Genomic DNA, 22,302 nt, shown 5'->3' with positions numbered 1-22,302 from the left:
AATGTTTGTGGAAGGAGGAGCAATAAAGTCCTTTGTCCTGGATGGTGTCTGGTTTCTTGAGTATTGTTGAAACTGCATTTATCCAAGCAAGTGGACAATATTCCATTACACTCCTGACTTATGCATTGTGGACTTTGGAGGGCCAGGAGGTGAGTTATTCACCATAGGATTCCTAGCTTTTGACCTGTTCTGGTAGCCACAGTATTAATATGGTTAGTCCAGTTCAGTTTCTGGACAATCCCCAGGATGCTGATTGTGTGGGGTTCAGCAATGGTCATGCGTTGAATGTCAAGTGGCGATGGTTCGATCCTCCTTCTGGGAGATGGTCATTGCCTGGCACTTGTGTGGCATGAATGTAACTTGTCACCCAAGCCTGGATATTGTCCCGATCTTGCTGCATTTGGATATGGACTGTTTCATTATCTGAGAAGTTGTGAATGGTGCTGAACATTGTACAGTCATCAGCGAACATCCCCACTTCTGATCTTATGATGGAAGGGAGGACATTGATGAAACAACTGAAGTTTGTTCGCCTAGGACACTACCCCGAGGAACTCTTTGCAGTGATGTCCTGGAGCTGAGATGATTGACCTCCAACCATCGCAACCATCTGCCTGTGCGCTCGACTACAAATCAGGAAGCGATACCCAATCTTTAGCCATGTAAATTTTTGCATTGTGAGGATTGCGAGGGATTCCCAAGGGAATCCTGCTATCAGACGGCCATTTTGAGTGGGCAGTCAATAGCAAGATCCTGCTCGGGGTTCCCCGCGCCGCGCAATTCAGCCCCACCCCCTTGCAGCGCAAATCAGCCCCTCCGAGATTTTATGGGTCACCCCCCCCCCCCCCCCCCCCCACCTCATCCCAAGTGCAGGCGTGATGCGACCGCCACCACATAAGCCCCTCTACTAGAGACCCCCTATAAAAAAGGACCCCCCACAGACCCCCTAAATAAACAGCCCTCCACAGAGATCCACTAAATAAAGAGACCCCACACAGAGGCCCCGAAAGGATGAGATCCCACACAGACCCCCCCCCCCCCCCAAATAAAGAGTCCCCACAGAGGTCCCTTAAATAAAGAGACTCCCCCACATACCCCCTCAATAAAGAGACCCCTCCCACAAACACTCTAAATAAACAGACCTCCCACAGAGATCCCCTAAATAGAGACCCCCCACCAGAAACCGCATTATTGAAGAGACCCCCATGGACCCCTAAATAAAGGGAACCCCCACAGAGACTCCACAAATAAAGAGACAGCTCTCTAGCTTCTGGACAGGGGTCTCTCTTCTGTGGGTCATCCTGTGGTTGGGATGGGCAGATCTTGCATTGTGGATGGGATGGGTGGGCCTCTGTTTGACTTTGGGGGCACCGTCCTTGACGAGTTACTCTCTTGGTCCACCGCGAGGTCCACGGCATCAGGTCCATGCTGATTAGGACCAGTAGTGCTTCTTGTCCCAGAGGACCGGAGAATCTCGAGAGCCCAAAGAATATGGTACCAAGTCTACCAAGTGGATGCAAACCCATTTGCTTCCTCCCGCTGGCGTGGGGCTTGATCGTTGATCCCGATTAGAGTGGGGGCCAGAGCATCGGAAACCGATCGGCGTCCGGCACCAATCCCATTTTCTCCCTGTCAGTGGATTCTCCGTTCCAACGGGAACTTAGCTATCAGTGGCATGAGGCAGGGAACCCAGCCCAGTATCATTAAATTTATCCAGTTTCAAATCCCCCTACTTTCCTAATCCCAAAGCTAAACCTCCCTGAACAATATCCAGTAGGGTTTTAAACACTATTAACAAAGTCTAGTCATGGTTACCACACTGGGCACGTGTATCTTTGGGTTGCTTCTGATTTAAGGTGACACATTTGGTTTTCCAAACAGGCTCTTCTGTAGACATAGCTTGTTGGGAGTTCACACAGCTTTTCATGCTGTGGGCTGAACTCTCAAAACAACTAAATTACAGAGTGTGAAATTGCTTCCCTTTTCATCTTCCCTTATCTGAACTAACCTCAGAAGTCACTCTCAATTACCTTTTAGAATATAATTGCAAAATTCACACCTTATCTTCTCCTTTGAGTCTCTAACACCTTTGCCTCAAACCCCTGACATTCTATTTTGTTATCAACCTGCATTAAGTTTACATCTGTTTACAGTGTTGCTAGGCATATCGACATATGAAAAACGTTAATTACATCAATGCAGCCAACCTGTCTTTACCGCTGCAGTGTTTCCATTTGTAAAAGTTTCCCAATTACTGAATTTCCTTATTTTTCAGATAATCACAGTTTCCTAATAGTCTTAAGATCTTTGCTTATCTTCCCCATGTGGTTTCAGCACCTTTGATAGTGACCAAACTATCAAGTGCGATTTTCTTTTTAAATTAATTCATAGACCACGATAGCCATATCACTAAGAGAAAGCTGTCAATTTATAATTTGTAACCACACTTTCTTCACTCATCTAAAATGTGATTGGATAGAGATTGATATATTCCATTGAACTACATCCATGGATTTTCCAATTCCATTTTGAGGCTGTGTTATTCCTGTCCCTATCTTCTATTCCTAGTGGGGCATTTCATTATTTATGATGCAGTCTCATCAGGAGCCTGGAGGAGTTTCTTTTGTCCAGTACTCCAGAACTTGACAGCCAAGTAAGGTCGATAAAGTGGTCAAACAGGTTGATTATTCTCTCTGAACAGGTACCGGAGTGTGGCGACTAGGGCCTTTTCACTGTAACTTCATTGCAGTGTAAATGTAAGCCTACTTGTGACAATAAAAATATTATTATTGCACAAGTATGGTCAGGATTCTCCGGCGCCGATTTTCGGGCGGCCGCGGGATCGCCGTCGCACCGGTCGGGGGACGTTGAAAGTGGCCTCCCTGGCGATTCTTCGGGCCTCGACGGACCAAGTGCCCACCATGTTCGGCCGAGTCCTGCCGCCGTGGGTCACGTATGGTCCCACATGGCGGTACCTGGAGGATCTGTCTGCGGGGGCCGTCCTGGAGGGGGTGCGGGGGGGATCCGACCCTGGGGGGGCTTCCACGGTGGCCTGGCCCGCGATCAGGGCCTACCGATCGGCGGGTGGGCTAGTTCTGTGGGGGCCTATGTTCCTCAGCTGTAGGGCTCCCCAATATTGTCTGCGGGGTCGGCGCGGAGACGGGAAACCATGTGCATGCACGGAATCATGCCTGCTGTGGTCCGCATGTGCAAACTTGCGCTGGCCATGCCGTGCCGGCTGGAGTTGCAGAGACCATCCGGCGCCAACCTAGCCCCCTAGGAAGGGCAGCATACCTGATAATCGAGGACGTTGACGCCGGAATGGTTGCCGCCACTTTTCATGCCTGCGTCAGAACTTGGCCTTGGGATTGGAGAATCCTGGCCTATACCTTTCCAATACGCCTGATGGCAGGCGATAAAGAGCGGGAGTGTTTCCTGGTCAGCCATACTGCAGAAGGCAATGGCAAACCACTGCGATACTTTGTCCATGGACCAATCAATGGAAGTTCAATGGTCGCCAGTGCCCTCTTAGGAACTGGTACGTGACCGCAGAGGGCAATGTTCTCTTAATATGTTTGAAATAGAAATTAAACGCTCCCTTTAATTTCAGGTGTTAACGTGTTTCGCTTGGTAGTTCTTTATTTAAGATGTCATTTCCTTACTTTAAAATTACCTGTTATGTTGTGCCTGCCATTTTACCATTTCAGAATTGTCCTAGAATTCAAATAGCAGTGTTGCTGGCCTGATCGGTTTTGTTAATTTTCAATTTGTATCCACTAAAGTAACTTCATTTTTCAATACCCAAGAACCACCTCGACTGCTTTATTATTGGCTGGTATTTTTACTGAACATTTGATGATTCCTTTAAACTGCTGGTAAATTTCCCTTCAAGTGCTTGAAATAGCAACTCATATCAATTTATTTGATCGATTCCAATTCCAGAACCAGTTATGCCCAGGATTGTTGGTTTTCAATGGTGCTTTTACATTGGAGGCAGAAGTGCTTGAAATCATTTTGGAGGGACATTCCTCATCACCCATTCTCAAGCGCTTTCTCTCAACAGGATAACAAATGGCATGAATGTTCAAGGCCAAGCCTTCGCAAAGCAAAGTTTGTTCATGTTGTGGCTCCGCCGTGACCGTTGACACTTGTTGCCGCGTTCTTGACCTCTTGCTCAGGCATCAGGACCATGTGGCCCTGTAAACTGTTGCCGTCTGGTTTTTTTTTTAAACACACACACGTTGCGCCTCTGCCCACAAGCCCAATTGGTTAATTTGCCTGAACATTTCTGTATATTTAGAAACTTAAAATTCAATAATATCCAATATATACATTTAGCAATACAAAAGATGTGCGATCAATTAAAAAAGCAGCAGAAAGGGTTAACTTTGCTGCTCAATTGCAAGGGTGTGGAGATGCCGGCGTTGGACTGGGGTGAGCACTCTGCTTTTTTGCATCTTTGTAGAAACTGAATGTCAGTGTCTATATGCGCGATCTTCCTGGAGATCCTCTCCACTTTGAGCCGGCAGTTTGCGGTGTCAATGGTAGCCATGATGTGGAGATGCCGGAGATGATGTGGAGATACAATTGCAAGGGGGCAGGGCGAAACATTCTCAGACCTCACAATTGCTTCACTTCATGTAACTTTTTAAATAAAAAAAACCCAACTCCATTTTAAATCATTCTTCCAATTTCTTTTGGCATCTTTTTTTAGAACTTGAAAAGTCAGCTTTCACAGTTGAACAAAACTTTCAACTTTACTGTCTTTAATGAAATTAAATGAAAACCGTTTATTGTCACAAGTAGGCTTCAAATGAAGTTACTGTGAAAAGCCCATAGTCGCCACATTCCGGCACCTGTTCGGGGAGGCTGTTACGGGAATTGAACCGTGCTGCTGGCCTGCCTTGATCTGCTTTCAAAGCCAGCGATTTAGTCCTGTGCTAAACAGCCTCTGTTTATTGCAGAAATTGCAGAAAAGGGGACAAATCCTTTCACAGATCTCTTTTATTCACCCATTTTCTCCATTAATCAATTTTAAATTTCTGATGTTTACTACTTGACCTTACTTGGAAGATACAGTCAGTAAAACGTGTCTTTAATTTGATTTTTTTTTGGCAGTTTTTGTTTAACTCTGGAGCAAACTGTTTTGAAAAGTTCAAATTGGATTTCTGCCAGACACTATCAGACATAACTTCAAGGCTGAAGCTTATCTTTTGGGGAACAACCTCTTCAGTGCCGTTCAGATTTGCACAAGTACATTTCAGTCAAAATAAATCCACACTATTATGATTTAAAATGTAATTTTGTTTTGATATTTTCCAATTTCAGTTTCACTAAAAATCTCATGTATGATTTACCTCATTATTTGCTTCAGTGATGGTTTCACCATTAAGCTCTTTTTTCCTTTGTTTTTTTTAAAAATACTGCGTGCCCCATATGTCAAATCATCATTGCACAGCCCTTCTTTAGCTTACACTTGCATCTCTGGGCATCCTCAGAAATGCAATCATCATCCATATGACCCATGATCTCAACCACTGTGGTATTCCATTCTTGATACTGATTATTGTAAGTTTAAAGTCTGGGAGTCACAGATTACCAAAAATGTAGGTCGAAGTAAAAGATACTTTTAGAGCAGTTTTTTAAGTAGATTGTTAAGAAGCAACAGTTTAACTGTGATGCATAAGTTAAACAAATAGGAAAGGCATGTGACCCATGTCAGTTGAGAGCAGTTTCCTGGTCCCGGAGGATGAATGGACAGGTGACGCAGAGTGAGTGTTGGTCTCTTTAGGTTGTGGTGGCAAGCCTTCTGCTCTCTAGCTAAAGAGTTAGGAAACTCTCCAGCGATCTTCCTAACTCTTCCCTGGTCTTTCTCCAGCTGAGTGACATTGACCCCTTAACCACCAAGCACTCATTGTTTCTAGGGGCAAGCTGTTACCTTTGTTCGAGTCACGTTAGCCAATGACTGCAGGACAGGTACCAAAGGTGTCACCTCCCCTCCGCCCATCACTTTGGCTGAGGTATCTGATCTCATGCTGGCCCCCATTTGTTAACTCCACCTGGACACTCGCATAGATAAGGTGCCACAAAACTCCCTGTGAATACTAGTCTCCTCAGTTACTATCTTTGTTTTACCTCACCTAAGAATAGTTTGTGTTTTTCCAGAGAGAGAAGAGAGACACCCGACTGCCAGGTGCTACTTTATACTATAACTGTCATTCTAAAATAATTCTGTAATATTCCAATAAGTACCTTTTCTTACAGTTCCCTCCTTTGAAAAGGAAATATTCTTATTGACTTATCACAACTAATTATTTGCTAGCCTAGCTATTTTTAAACTATGAGCTTGGTTCCATACTTTATTGATTACACACTGTATATAACATAAGAAAGCCACTAGAATATTGACGCTCAGTGAGTCAGCAATGGTAATGTCTTTAATGGGAGGTGGTTAGATACACTCTGATGCGACCATCAATTCACACGAACCGATTAGTAGAAGTGAACAGTGGTTTTAATAAGCTAGATCTGTGCCTGCCTGCGACTGCTCTGTACTGAGTGCCACCTACAGGCTGCAGATTTATATACCTCCCCCGAGGGGGTGGAGCCCACAAGGGCATCAACATAATACGATACAATACAGTGGTGAATTGTAGTAGCAATACATTCACCACACTCTTGTGTCATTGCCTGGCACCTGTGTGGTGCGAGCATTAATTCTCTTTGGCACCTCAAACCAGACTGCAATCTAGTCTTGCTGCATGCAGGCACAGACTGTTTTATTATCTGAATAAAAGTGGATGAAATCATCAGCAAATGGCTCCACATCCTGGAAGGAAAGTCATTGTTGAAGCAGCTGAAATTGGCTGGGTCTGTGGCACTGTCCTGCGGAACTCCTGCAGTGATATCCTAAGGCAGCCATGATAGGCCTCCAATAAACACAGCCTTCCACCTTCCTTTGTACTATGTATGACTCCAGCCTTTCCCCTTATCCCCATTAACTTCAGTTTTGCCAGGGGTGCTTGAAACCACACCCAACCAAATCATGCCATATTATCAAGGGCAAACCAAATCATGCCATATTATCAAGGGCAGTCACTCAGACCTCAACTCTGGAATTCAGGGGCGAAATTCTCCGACCCCCAGCAGGGTCGGAGAATCGCCTGGGGCCACCTAAAATCCTGCCCCGCCGTGGCAGAGATTCTCCGCCACCCGGGAAGTGGCGGCGGCGGAATCTCGCCACTCCGATCGGAGAGGCCCCTGCGGTGATTCTCCGGCCCGATTGGGCCGAAGTCCCGCCGCTGGGACTTCCTCCATGGCGGAAGCGGAAGAGGACCCCACATCGCGCATGCGTCGGCAGTGACGTCAGTGGCCAGCTGCCGCTGACGTCACTGCCGGCGCATGCGCGGACCGGCGAAAGCCTTTCGGTCAGCCCCGCTGCTGGGGCCGCCGGTTTTTTGCGCCGGTCTTCTGGTGCAAACCGCTCCGGCGCGCGGGGCTGGCCCCCAAAGGTGGGGAGAATTCCTGCAAAATGTGGGGAGAATTCCCCACCTTTGGGGAGGCCCGACCCCTGAGTGGTTGGCGCTACTCCCCTACGCCGGCACCCTCCGTCACGCCGGGTAGGGGAGAATGCCGCCCCAGATTTGGGGTCCCTGTTTAGACTCTGTAATGAGGTCTGAAGCTGAGTGGTCCTGACACCACCCAAACTGAGCAACAATGAGTTGGTTATTGGCGAGTAAGTGCTGCTTGATTGCACTGTCGATGATGCCTTCCAAGACTTCGATTGAGAGTTAGATTTAAGGGACAGCATTGGCTGGGTCAAGATTTTGATGCTTTTACAGAACAGTAAATACCCAGGTGATTTTCCACATATTTTGGTAAATGCTACTGATGTAGCTTGGCTGAGGACAGGACATACAAGGAATGGTAATGCTGAAGTCTAAAATATTGGCTGTAAGGTATTATTCTGTATGATGATGTCAGGGTACTGCTTGATTAGTTATACCTCCCAATTATGGCACACAAGTCTCCAGATGTTAGTAAGGAAGACTTTGCAGGATTGATTGGAAAGGGTTTTATGCTTGTCAGATGGTTTTATTCCTATTTGACTTCATTGTAGCAGTTTGATACAACATAATGGCCTGTTGGGACAAGTCCTTCCTTTAAGTATACTAATGAAGCAGATGGGTGTTTACAACAATCCATTACTGAAATTAGCTTTTTATTGAAGATTTATATCATAGGATTTAAATTACTCTGACTGCCATTTGAACTTGAGTCTCCAGAGCATTCTCTTAGCCCTCCACATTTCTAGTCCAGTGTACGTTACCACAATGTGACTGTTCCCAAAGAACGCTTGATGCAAATCAAGTTGTTGTTACTGCTTTGAAAGTGATTGCGTTGCATTTGAGAAAAAGTAATTGGCTTCTTTTCAGCAGTGGAGTCCGAATCCATCTTTTTGACCATGAGATAGTCGCTATTCAGTGTGTGGTTAATTAAAATAGGCTGAGTCGAGTGCATGGAGCAGGAAATGCCAATGGGATTCTTGAGGTTTGATAAAGCTAGATGGCAGAGCATTATCTTTGATTGCTACTGGCATCCAGTAAGTGATGGGGGTTTCCACTTCCTCTTCATAATAGCCATCCAAAACAGTTTTTCTATTAACCTTTGCTTCACCAGAAGCTGTCATCTCAGGTGAATAAATTCAGAATGTTTTGCCTGCTGTTTGATACCAAACATGTGTACACTCAGATTTGTTAGATGTTGCTTTACACTGTGAAATAATATTCATAAAGAAATAACAGGATGAATTCAAAATAGATAATAGTAAAATTCCAGACACCTTGGGCGAGATTCTCTCAGCCCGGGATCGGGCCGGAGAATCGGCGCGACCGGCACGAATCGCGCCACAGAGTGGAGAATCAGTGCTATTGGCGCCGGCGTGGTTGGCGCAGCACCGGTCGGGGGCCGCTCTACGGGGGGGGCCTCCGCTGTGGCCTGGCTCGCGATCAAGGCCCACCAATTGGCGGGCCGGGGGCCTCCTTTCTACCACGCCAGCCCCTGTAGCCCTACGCCATGTTGCATCGGGCCACGGCGTGGAGAAGGGAGACACCACGCATTGGCGTCGGTGACACTGCGCATGCGCAGACCCCACGCCGCCTAGTTGACACCGGGATCAGCAGCTGGCCCCCTGTAGGGGCCAGAATTCCTGATCCTCAGGCCATGTTGACGCCATCAGGAAACGCGACGGCGTTTACGATGGCGTCAACACTTAGCCTCAGGATCAGAGAATCCCGTCCCTTGTTCTACCATTGCCTTATATTTGCAATTTTAAAAACACTCTGCAAACTCCTGAGGATAGAATTAAGTACAAAATCATCCAAACAATTAATGGAGCTTTTGTACAAGATAGGGTAAATTTATAATATATAAATAATTGAGGAAATGTGTAATGTGAGGCATAAGTTGTTGATGTTCTAATATACATGCTGTAGATTGTTATAGATTGGGTTTGTAGACCCTCATAACTCAAAGTCTGTCTTGATGAGGGAAGCACCCAGCAGGAACAGACAAGAACAATAGACGTAATGTTGCACTGAGGCAGGTCTAATGTATGTTCAAACAGCTGTCTCAATCATTAGATTAACCATCAGGATTGCTGCCTGAATCTTCTGATTGAGAATGAATTCAAAGTAGATAACAGTAAAAGTCCAGACAGTTTATATAATATGGCTTTATAATTGCACTTAAAAGAAAACTCCCACAAACTGAGGATAGCATTAACTGAAAAATAATCCAAAATTTTCTGAATGAGGGGCCGCACTGTGGCACAATGGTTAGCACTATTGCTTCACAATGCCAGGAACCCGGGTTCAATTCCAGCCTTGGTTGATTGTGTGGAGTTTGCACATTCTATTTGTGTCTGCATGGATTTCCTCCGGGTGCTCCGGTTTCCTCCCACAATCCACAGATGTGCAGGTCAGGTGGATTTGCCATGCTAAGTTGTCCCTTAGTGTCCAAAGATATGCAGGGTGAAGTTATGGGGATAGGGCAGGGGAGTGGGCATAGGGAGGGTGCTCTTTTGGAGGACTGGTGCAGTCCTGCACTGCAGGGATACTATGATGCTTGACTGAGGAAGCCAAAATAAATTAACAATAAAATCAAAAGTTGAAGAAACACCGGTGTAACCGTGTAAAATGTAAACCATGCCTCCACTTTCATTTGAATCACACTCCATCAAATTATATCAATTTTTTTTCCCCCTGTGAATTATTTGTTCGTAATTTTATACCTGTGTTGTAGATGTTTTGTCTGTTCTTGTGTATGATGTTGTATCAGTGTTCCCTGTTTGTTTTTGTAGTGCACAACGTCACAGAAATACTCTGCCGAAAAAAGGACTAAGGTAAACTACCTTTTGGTGCAGTTTGTTTCAATTTGTTGTATCAAAGTCTAAATTCCAGACCAAAGTGCCTTTCAGTTTTAGTTGTACACCATAAGGGCTCCTATTTAATGGAACCAAATTTGAAACCTGTTGTTAGCAATTTTGACTATTGGCTGTTGATGGATTTTTCCTGTGCGTCAGGCACCTTGCTGACCAATAATAAACTAGTGTTCTAGTTCTTCGGCCATTGGGATTCCCTGGTATCGCCGACGGCCCATCTCCGTCTGTGGGTTTCCCAGAGGCGTGGGGTGGCTTCAATTGGAAATCCCATTGACAAGAGGTGGAAGTAGAAATCCCATTGCCAGCAAATGGCGCATTGCTGAGAAACACGCGGCTGGGGGATTAAAGAATCCAGCCCTAGATTTCCTTTGATGGGAAAAACCTGAAATCAGGAAATAACATGGAAAAATAATGGAACTATGTCAATCAACGGCCAGAATAATCTACAAATAGTCTCAAAAAGATGATGTAAGTGATACAGTTGCCTCAGATTCTAACTCTGAAAATCATCCTTCAAAACCATATTTCAGTTGCTCGAATGGTCCAATTAATAAGTAGGTGCACAATGTAGATCACAAGCAATAGTGCTTTTCATACTGAAATATAATTCACAAATTAAGCAAACTCATTAATAAAAATGTTGTGTGCTACACTGGGACTTCACATTATCCATGACCATCTCATAAAATCCATATCTGCTTGATGCTAATTCGTGATTTTGTTTTTGTTATTTACTAATAAATCATCTCAGAATTCCATGTTATTTAAGCAGTCTCACTTTGTGCGGAGCATTGAGATGTGGATGAACTTCAGCTACATCCCTCAGCAATCTGATAACTCACCACTGGATACATCTGACAGGCTTGAAGACCTGTGAAGGAAAGGACGAATAAATTGACCATTCAAATAACTTGCACTTTGAATTTTGTCGCGTACAATTTTACAATGTAAAATGTTTTGAATACGATGCATTTAAAACCGCGAACAGGAGGAACAGCTCCTCCAGGAGTTCTACCAATAAATGCATTGCAGGCGAAATTCATCTTGGGGAGGGGTGCAAAACAAATGTATCACATTAGCTGTAACTTTGAAATCTTTCAGTAACAGCTTGAGCAGACCTGTAAACAAGATGTACTTCAAACGTGACTTCAGTGATTAGTTCATACAGCAATCGTGCTAGGCTAATCCCAGAAAACTATAAATTACTGTTTCAATGAAAGAGGTCTGATTAATATGTTATTACGATGGAATTAATAACACAAAATACAATCACCTGCTCCAAAAGTTCTTGAATAAGAAAATCATTTTCACTCCACTGTTGAGGGGCAGCAGGGTAGCATGGTGGTTAGCATAAATGCTTCACAGCTCCAGGGTTCCAGGTTCGATTCCCGGCTGGGTCACTGTCTGTGTGGAGTCTGCACGTCCTCCCCCTGTGTGCGTGGGTTTCCTCCGGGTGCTCCGGTTTCCTCCCACAGTCCAAAGATGTGTGGGTTAGGTGGATTGGCCATGCTAAATTGCCCGTAGTGTCCTAATAAAAGTAAGGTTAAGGGGGGGGTTGTTGGGTTACGGGTATAGGGTGGATACGTGGGTTTGAGTAGGGTGATCATGGCTCGGCACAACATTGAGGGCCGAAGGGCCTGTTCTGTGCTGTACTGTTCTATGTTCTATGAACGATACAAGGCTGCTTAGACAGGGATACATGAATCTTTGAAGGACACTTAGAAGCTGAGAGCCATAAAGGTTCAGAACACAGAAGGGGTTCAAACAGCTTTAAGCCTGTTCTATCAAGTGTCTACCAGCCCTTTAAAAGTACAATTTCTCTGTATCAAAGACTCTTGAATGTAAAAGATTCCATGTTCTAACAATGTTACATGAAGAAATGTTCTCCTGACCTCCTTCCTTTTCGTCTTAACTTTAAATGTAGGACCTCCTTTGATTGCAAAGTATTGCAGATTCTGGAAATCTGAAATAAAAGCAGAAAATGCAAGCAATGTGCCAAAGGCAGCACCTGTGGAGATAAACAAATTGAATGTTTCAGGTCAAGATGACCTTTCAGCTGGATGTGGAGGCTTTGGAGAGGGTACAGAAGAGGTTTACCAGAATGTTGCCTGGTCTAGAGGGTATTAGCTATGAGGAGAGGTTGGATGAACTCAGATTGTTCTCACTGGAACGACGGAGGTTGAGGGACGACCTGATAGAAGGTTACGAAATGATGAGGCGCATCGACAGAGTGGATAGTCAGAAGATTTTTCCCAGGGTGGAAAAGGCTATTACATGGGGACATAGGTTTAAGGTGCGAGGGGCAAAGTTTAGAGGAGATGCACGAGGCAAATGTTTTAACACAGAGGGTGGTGAGTGCCTGGAACTCGCTGCTGGAGGAGGTGGTGGAATCAGGTATGATAGCGGCCTTTAAGAGGCAACTTGACAAATACATAAATAGGATGGGAATAGAGGGATATGGACCTCGGAAGTGCAGAAGGTTTTAGTTCAGACAGGCATCATGATCGGCGCAGGCTTGGAGGGCCGAAGGCCCTGTTCCTGTGCTGTACTATTCTTTGTTCTTTGCTGGGCATCCAGCATTGTTTTTATTTCTGAGCTCTTTGTGACCATTGCCAGAGGAAATGTTTTTCTCCACCATAAACATTCATAATTTCAAAAAATATTATATTGAGACACCTCTTACATTCTCTGCACTGTTTGGTCCGAGTAACCCAAGTTCTTTTTTCATCGCTGGCCTCATCCCAGTTGCACTAGACAGTCTCAGCTTTAATATCCTTTCTTTAGTAGAATGCCCAAAATTGTACACAGTATTCTGTGGTCTGTCCTTTACTTGAATAAAAGCATTCCTTCATTATTCCTTTATTCTCAGTGCCATAAACTGCCTTTTCCAATTGACAGAATTATACACCCACATTCTTCAACATCTTTCCAATCTATTGTGCTTGTGTTCCTTAGCTTTCCTTCCCCAATCTCAAACAGCTTTACTTTTAACATATCCATACGAGCCATTTTTGTATATATCATATGCATCTCTAAATGCCATTCATTTGATCTTGAATTATGGATTCTGAAGGCTAAAGGTTTGCCTGTGTCCCTTTTTGGTATGTGGACCATGATTCTTGGTACTGCCTCCTCATTTACCTGATTGTGGTTTTGGTTTGAGGAGGGTCCAGATTGCAAATGCCTTAACCCTCAGCAAAATGGTGAGCACCAGGTGCTAATAACATATGGTGCAACAAGCCTTCTCTTAAAGGCAGCCTGTCCCGCTGAAAGGGAAGTTACCCTAAATTACAGAGTCTGCTGCTAAATACCATTGATGCATTTGCAAATAAGAAAAATGTAGCACGAGGGTAGTGAGAAGGTTCCAGATTCAAAAATGCAGTGGTGGAAGCCTTTATGGTTGAGGTAGAGTGGAGGCACCATGGTTCTGCAGGATTGAGGGCGGGTATTGAAGACCTTCAAGGACCATCCGATGAGATTGGGAGCTTGTGGCCAGGGAGGCCAACCCAGCATGTGGACCAGCAATATCCAACAAATTGTCTAATGGCCTTAAATGAGTGGTTAATATCAGTGAACACAGCTTCACATGGCAGATCCTAGCCACTGCTTCACCAGCCTCATATGCTGCTCAATCCATAACACTGCCCATCACCAATCCCTGGCATTGAGAGGTCCTGGACCTGAAACTTAACTCCCCACAGATGCTGCTTGGCCTGCTGAGTATTTCCAGTATTTATCTCTGGATTACTATTCCAGCAGCATAATAACTCTGGTACCCCATCCTATGCCCTCAGTGCTCCTGCCCTGTAATGGACTGAGCCTATTCTTTCAACAAATTGACTCAGTATCAGACCGAACATTTTCCTTTATGTCTCATTATGTCAGTTCAAACAGACAAGTTTTGAATTTGTCATTATACTGGAATGTACTGCAGGTAATCTGCAGGCAAGAGTCTTTTTGCCTCCCTATATTCGGGCATAACATTTACCCAAAGTGCAGCACATGAAGGAAAGTAAATATTAAATTTAGTTTGTACTCCACTGCGTGAGAATTATGGAGGAAGAACTTTGCAATCTGTGTAGCTCATAGGAAACCCAAACAGCAAACGTGGGAAAGCCAGACGTTTGATTCTGGCTGATAGCTATTAGACAGGTTGGAAGAGTTTCTTCTGCATTGTGTTTCTGAAATTTGAGCAATAAATAGACAATTTGTTCCCTTCCGCTGATTTAACTGCAGTTCTTTCTATTCATTAAGAAAAGAATGGTAATTGCGGTGGAACTGAAAGGGTTAAGAACCCTCTGTAGAATACCATGTGGTTCAGCAAGCAACCGAAAGGAGGCTACTGTTTGGGCCTGAGTTCCATGTGTGATAGTAAAGATCTCGCTCTTCTATTTCTGCTATTGCCATCTATGGTGCCCCATTTAAAATGATCTTGCCTCAAGCCCATTGCATAGTTCGTGTCAATACCATTTAGAAATAATTATTGTGACCTGATATATTAATTTATGTTTTTTTACTGCATTAACTTGCATATTCTTCTTGCTTCCCACATTCGTCAAGTTCTGACTTATTTGTACCTGGCCGTACTTCATTCACAGGTACGGAACAAGTCTGCAGCAGGAAGACACCAAGGAATGGCTCCATGCACGTTCTATTGGGGGTTCTATGGACTCAGACAGCCAATTACTCTCCTCCCCCTCGACCGTTCCATTAACCAATTTAGGTCAGTAACTTTTTCATTTGTATTAAAATAAAGAAATGTTATTCTGTTCAGGGTACATTTAAAAAAGGGATATTGACTCATTGTGGAATTTGAATATCTGATGGTAGAAATTCTGATTAATGTAGTCTCAATACAAATGCCTAACACATTCATGCTGTATTTTTGTATGCGCCATTCTTATAAGGACATAAGCTGTTAAAAATAAATAAGCAAAATTCTGCGGATGCAGGAATCTGAATCAAACAGAAAATGCTGGAAAAACTCAACAGGTTGGGCAGCAGCTGTAGGGAGAGAGAACAAAGTGAAGTTATGTAAAGGAATGCAAGCTTCAAAAGCTTTTTCGCTATCTTTCAGGTGTTAAGGAACTCAAGCTCCAACAACTTACTGACACCAATGCCCATCGGGGACCCTCCACACATTCCCATCCCTCTGCCCCATTCCTTCGAATCCCATCCCTCTGACCCACCCTTCTCTGATACTGAATGTTCTGTACTCAGCAAAGGACTCCGTTTCATCCCCTTCTCTCTTCACCTCAGTGAATTACAGGCTTGACATGATGCCGAACTCTTCTTCCGTTGCCTCAGTCTCTGTGCACACTTCCTTGCAGGAGTCCTCTCTCTGGTCATTGCACTCTTTCAACTGCCTCCCGCCTTCTCCCTCTACCTGGACCGTGCCTTCTGGCCTTGGACCTCCTATTGATCTTTTCATTGAAAACTGTCACTACGACATCAGCCATCTCACTTTCTCTGCCCCTCTCTCCTACTCTAACTGTCTCCTTGTGAGCTTGATGTTTTCCGTCCTCTTAGATTCAACCCTGACCTTCTGGTCAAACCTGCTGACAAGGGTGATGCCGGTGTTGTCTAGCGTACTAACCTCTACCTCGCAGAGGCTGAGGGCCAACTAAGACTCTTCCTCCTAACTCCCCCTGGACCACACCCTACCACCGAACACCAAGCCATTGTTTCCAGGACTGTCACTGATCTCATTACCTCTGGTGATCTTCCCTCCACAGCCTCCAACCTCATAGATGCCCACCTCTGACAGCCTGCTTCTGCCTCCTTCCCAAAATCTCCAAACAGACACATTGTACAAGACTGTTTCTGCCCCCACGAAACTCATTTCTTCCTATCTTAACTCCATTCTATCTCCCCGTGTCCAGTCTCTTCCCACCTACACTCGGGATTCATCTGATTCCCTATGTCATATCAAGAATTTTCAGTTCCCTGGCCCTAACCACAGCCTCTTCACTATGGATGTCCAATCCGTCTCCATCCCCCACCAGGAAGATCTGAGGGCTCTCTGCTTTTTCTTTGATCAGAGGCTTGAACAACCCCCACCCACCACCACTCTTCTCCTCCTGGCTAAACTTGTTCTGTCACTCAATAATTTCTCCTTTAACTTGTCTCACTTCTTGTAAATATAAAGCGTGGCTATGGTTACCCGCATTGGCCCCAGTTATCCTTTTGTGGATTATCTGGAACCCTCCTTGTTCCAGTCCTATTCAGGCCCGCTCTCACAACTCATATTCAGTTATATTGATGACTCTATTGGTGCCACTTCATGCTCTCGTCTGGAACTGGTAAAATCTATTGATTTTGATTCCATTTTCCTCCCTTCCCATCTTCACAAGGTCCACCACCAACACTTCTCTCCCTTCCTTGATCTTTCTGTCTCCATTTCCAGTGATAGACTGACCACCAATATTCATTACAAAGCCACCGACTCCCACAGCTACCACTACTACAGCTCCTCCCACCCTTCTCCCTGTAAGGGTTCCATCCCGTTCTCCCAGTTTCTCCACCTCCATCACATTTTTTCTGATGGTGCCACGTTCAAAAATGGGGCCTCTGACATGTCTGCATTTTTCCTCATCTGAGGTTCCCCGCCCACTGTGATTGACAGAGCGCTCAAACAATTTGACCCATTTCCCGCACCTCTGCTCTCATCCCTTTCCATCCCTCCCAGAACCATGGCAGAGTCCCGCTTGTCCTCACTTTCACGCCCTCTGCATTCAAAGGATCATTCTCCGCCATTTCCACCAACTCCAGCATGATGCCACCATGAAACACATCTTCCCCTCACCTCCCGTCAACATTCAGCAGGAACCGCTTCCTCCGTGACACCCTTGTCCATGCCTCCATCACACCTAACTTCCCATCCCCTTCCCATGCACCTTCTTTTACAATTGCAGGAGGGTACCACACCTGCCCCTTTACATCCTCACCATTCAAGGGCCTAAACACTCATAGAACCATAGAATTTGCAGTGCAGAAGGAGGCCATTAGGCCCATCGTGTCAGCACTGGCCCTTAGAAACAGCTCCCAACTTAAGCCCACAACTCCACCTATCCCTATACCCCAGTAACCCCACCTAACCGTTTTGGACACTCAGGGCAATTGAGCATGGCCAATCCACCTAACCTGCATATCTTTGGACAGTGGGAGGAAACTGGAGCACCCAGAGGAAATCCACATAGACACGGGGAGAGTGTGCAGACTCCGCACAGACAGTGACCCAAGCTGGGAATCAGATCTGGGACCCTGGAGCTGTGAAGCAATAGTGCTACTGTGCCGCCCATTTTATGTTGCAGTAAGAACTTTTACAACACCAAGTTAAAGTCTAATAGGTTTATTTGGAATCACTTCATGAAGCAGCTGTACTCTGAAAGCTTGTGATTTCAAACAAACATGTTGGACTTTAACCTGGTTTTGTAAGACTTCTTACTGTGCCCAACCAGTCCAACGCTGGCATCTCCACATCATGGCTCCATTTTATGTTGAACAGTTTTTCATTTGCACCTCCTTCAATTTGGTCTACTGTGTTCACTGCTCTCAATGCAATCTCTCCTACTTTGTAGAGACTAAACACAGACTGAATGAATGCTTTGCGGAACACTTTCGCTCAGTCTGCAAGCAACCTTCCTGTTGCTTGCTATTTTAACTCAGCACCTTGCTCTCATGCCCACGTGTCCATCCTTGGCCTGTTCCAATGCTCCAGTGAAGCCCAATGCAAGCTGGAGGAGCAGCATCTCATCTTCCGTTAGGAGTGTTACAGCCCTCAGTACTCAAGTTCAACAACTATAGACTGTGACCTTTCTCCTCCATTTAACCCATTTTTTAATATGCTTTATATTTTTGTCTTGATACACTCCTCTCCCACCCTGCACCTGGTCATCTGCCTCTTGTTCTTTAGTTTTTTTTCCAATTAAGGGCCAATTTAACGTGGCCAATCCACCTATCCAGCACATCTTTGGGTTGTGGGGGTGAGACCTACGCAGACACGGGGAGAATTTTAAAACTCCGTCTTGTTCTTAAGTTTGCTGCACTTCTGTTACAATCTCTTCCAGCTACAATATTATCTAACAGATTTTTCCTCTTTCTCTGATGAAGTGCCAACAGCCTGGAAATGTGGGGCGGAATTCTCTGATAATGGGGCTATGTCCCCACGCCCATGAGAAAACCAGTGTGAGTTATTCTGGCCTTTCCTGGAGAAAGTCCAGAGTGATTCTGCGTTTTGCAGGGGGCAAGTTTGGCCCCAGAGTGCTACTCGCAGCTCCGCCTGCCGATACGGGACCCTGTATTTCCTGGCTGTGGGTCCGTGCATGCGCACGGTGGCCATCTGCGGCAGCGGCCCCGCGCAACATGGCGGACCCAAACCGCGGGCCAACTCTGACAATATAGACCCTCCCCGACATCGCGTGCACCCGCCGATCAGTGGCTCCCAATCGCGAGCCTGGCTATCCTGGAGGCCCCCCCCTAGTGATGGATCCTCCCACCCCCACCAGGGCAACTGCGGACTGAGTCCACAGCCGCCACTCTGAGCTCCCGCTGGGTGGAACCATGGGTGAACCACGCCGGCAGGAACTCGGCCAGTTCACGGCAGAGAATCGCCGCGGGTGCCTCTTTCAATGGCCCCCGAACGGCGCCGCGTTGACCACGCACGACTAGCGGCAATTCTCCGGTCCCCGGAGAATCGCGGGAGCAGCATCGGACCCGATCATGGGTCTAACGCCCATTTTCCGCCCCCATGCCAAACGCGATCGCGGCTCGGAGAATCCAATCCGTTAACTCTGTTTCTCTCCCTCCAGATGCCATCAGACCTGCTGAGTTTTTCCAGAATTCTCTGGTTGTTTAAAATATATAAATATTGCCTGTGTTAAAAAATTCATATATATCCATTGTGTGCTCTGATATTTGTCCTTGTAGTGAACAGGCTACAAACTCCATTGAGCACAACTAATTTGTTGACGGGTAGCTTTCAACTGAGAACTCATTGAAAGTTCATAAAGTTGTGAGTGGCAAGTTTGGAACACTCCAGATTACTCTGCATGCACACACCTTTGAGAAAACATTACTCTCCTTCCACTCTACCTTTCCTTTAAGATTCCAGTCCACCTTCACATTACACTGGACCCAGTGCACCTCTTCTTTAACTAGTCACATAACCTCCTAATTGCACACGTCCCAGTCAACCTCTCCTCTCACTGATCCCTTCTCTCCATCACATGTTCACATGTTCAGAGTTTCCTCCCCCCCCTCCCCAACACCCACTCGCTTACTGGTCCCATTCTACCACACCCATCACATGTCCCATTCTCCGTCTCCTCTTGTCCCATTCTACCTCTTTCCCCACACATGTCACAGTACACCAGCACCCTCAAAACATCTTATTCTCCCACTCGCTTACTAGATCCAGTCTCCCTGCCTGCAAACATATTCCGTTATCCCAGCCCTCATTCGCGTCCCCATTCTACCTCTCCCTACACATGTGTCATTCTACCTCTTTTCACACATTGTGGACATATTTTAGCCCGCATTCACCATCAGAGAGAATGTCAACACTGGCAGAAAATCAGGAGATAATTGGGAAACACGATTCTCTCCAGAGATAACTTTTGCCGATTTCCTCTGCCCCTCGCTGGTTACATCACAAGGATCGCGCCAACAAATGTATTTGAATGCATTTGAATGTAACTAACCAGTCCCCTTCGCCACATTATTGCCCCATCACTGAATATCCAAACCTGCTTTTTAAAAATGGGGATCCTCTGGTGGTGCAAATGTGAGTATAACCCCTCTGAAGAGAGGGGCACTGCCCCCTGGCTCAGGTTGGCACTGTCAGGTTGGCACTGTGCCAGCAGCGGGATTCTCCGTCTTGCCAGCCGGCTATTGGTGTTTCCTATTTCCGTCAGGAAGTCCCTAGGTGTGGGTGCGCTGCCGGCGTAACGGGGAATCCTGGCTGTGAAGATTCCCGCCCTTCCTCTCCTATTTACAGCTCCCTTTTTCTTTCACACTCTCCAGCTGTTTTTGCTTCTGTCATTGGGGTTTCCGAGCCTTCAGCCTGATCTTGATGCAGGTGTTAGTGGCCTGTATAATAGCGGTACGGTGGCACAATGGTTAACACTCCTTCCTCACAGCGCCAGGGACCCGGATTTGATTTTGACCTCAGGTGACTCTGTGTGGAGTTTGCACTTTATCCCCGTTCCTGCATGGGTTCCCTCCAGGTGCTGCGGTTTCCTCCCACAGTCCAAAGATGTGCAGGTTAGGTGGATTGGCCACGCTAAATTGCCCCTGAGTATCCAAATGTCAGGTGGGGATAAAGGGATAGAACGAGCGATTAGGCTGAGATAGGGTACTCATTTGGAGGGTTGGTGCAGATTCAATGGGCTGAATGGCCTCCATCTGCATTGTAGAGATTCTATGAATCCAAGCAGATAGCTACACAGTCACACATACAAGTGCCTTCGGGGAAACATTGCATACATATAAAATGCATTTCTGTTTTGTGCAACATTTTAATACAATATTCACAGGTTAGAATTAATACCCTCAGAATTGAACACAAAATAATCTTGTCACAAACAAAATCAGTTCATTGATTTGTTTGCATGATTTTGCCACATAATTTAAAATCGATCGTCATTTTGAATCAAGTAAATTCGGGTACTGTTCATTGTCATGCAAGAATCAAAACTTGACAAATTCTTCATTTTTTAAGAACTACTGGATAACTAATTTTCCATCTTGCCACCATTCAAAGAACTAACTCTTACTAAGTCTCACTAGATTAAGGCATGGTTGGAGAATCAGGCGGGTCATTCAGAGTCATGGGCTGGATTCTCCATTTGAGAGATTAAGTCCCCACGCTGGAGTGAAAACGGTGGTGTTTTACGCCAGAAAAACTGGTGCAAATGACCACCGATTTGCCGTTTTGCTGGGGGCTAGCATGCCGGCAGTGAAGAGCTGCCAGCTCTAGCTGCTGATACGGCCCTGAGCATTTCCGGGTCCGTGGGCGCGGCGGACTCTGCCCACGGACTCGGACCGCAAAAATAGCCCCACCCCTTCGGCCGCTCTTGCACCCCAGACCGCCCACAGTGCCCCCAGCTCCGAATGAAGCCCCACCTGCCCGCAGATCAGCCCTCCCCAACTGGCGGCACTAAACTGGGTCCACAGCCGCCAGACTAAGTTCACGACGGGTGAGACCATGAGAGTCCCATGCCGTTGGGTACTTGGCCGGTCAGGGATGGAGCATCGCGGGGCAAGCCTCAGGCAATGGCCTGAGGCCGTGGATACGTGGTACACCATACTCCTAGAGTACGCTGCTTTTGAAGGGGCGGAGCATCGTGAAAGCAATGCAGCCCTGATTTTGGCGTTATCGGGGATTCTCTGCCCCCTCGCCAAACACGATTTCGCCATCGGGGAGCGGAGAATCCAGCCTATGATGTCCCTAACATTCGGAAAACATGGATGTTCATTTGCAGAACAGAAAACAGAGATTAGGAGTTAAAGGTAATTACCCAGTTGGGAAATGATAAGAAATGCTGATGCGCAGTGCTGGAACGACTCATGCTTACAATATACAGAGCAGGTCCCAGGCATATCAGTGGGTCAAAAGATCATCATTTCCTTGGGGAGATATTTGGTCATAAAAAGCAATTTTGAATGCATTCATCTTCATCATAAGCATAGCCTCAAAATAAATGTTCCTTTTCCTAACCGTGGAAGGGATAAACTAGAGTTTTCAATGGAGCTTTTCAGGATTAAAGCATAATTCGGAGATCATTAATAAAAGCACGTAATGCTGGAAATACGCAGCAGGTCAGGCAACATCCTGACCTGAATTGTATTTCCAACATTTT

General features: G+C 45.8%; 1 protein-coding gene across 6 annotated transcripts in view; it reads left to right on the top strand.

Moving 5' to 3' along the window:
* Positions 1–22,302, top strand: part of LOC119979037 (neuron navigator 1-like) — an 806,372-nt gene that overhangs the window by 678,598 nt on the left and 105,472 nt on the right. For all 6 annotated transcript variants that reach the window (XM_038821010.1, XM_038821009.1, XM_038821014.1 and 3 more), the window contains 2 exons: positions 10,361–10,402; positions 15,040–15,164. In XM_038821010.1, the coding sequence (XP_038676938.1) occupies positions 10,361–10,402; positions 15,040–15,164 (167 nt within the window). The remainder of the gene's footprint in view (positions 1–10,360; positions 10,403–15,039; positions 15,165–22,302) is intronic.

Source organism: Scyliorhinus canicula, chromosome 15, assembly GCF_902713615.1.
Source record: "Scyliorhinus canicula chromosome 15, sScyCan1.1, whole genome shotgun sequence".
In the NCBI taxonomy this organism is placed as follows: Eukaryota; Metazoa; Chordata; class Chondrichthyes; order Carcharhiniformes; family Scyliorhinidae; genus Scyliorhinus; species Scyliorhinus canicula.
Note: the sequence above shows the minus strand (reverse complement) of the source record. Positions and strands in the feature narration are given on the sequence as shown.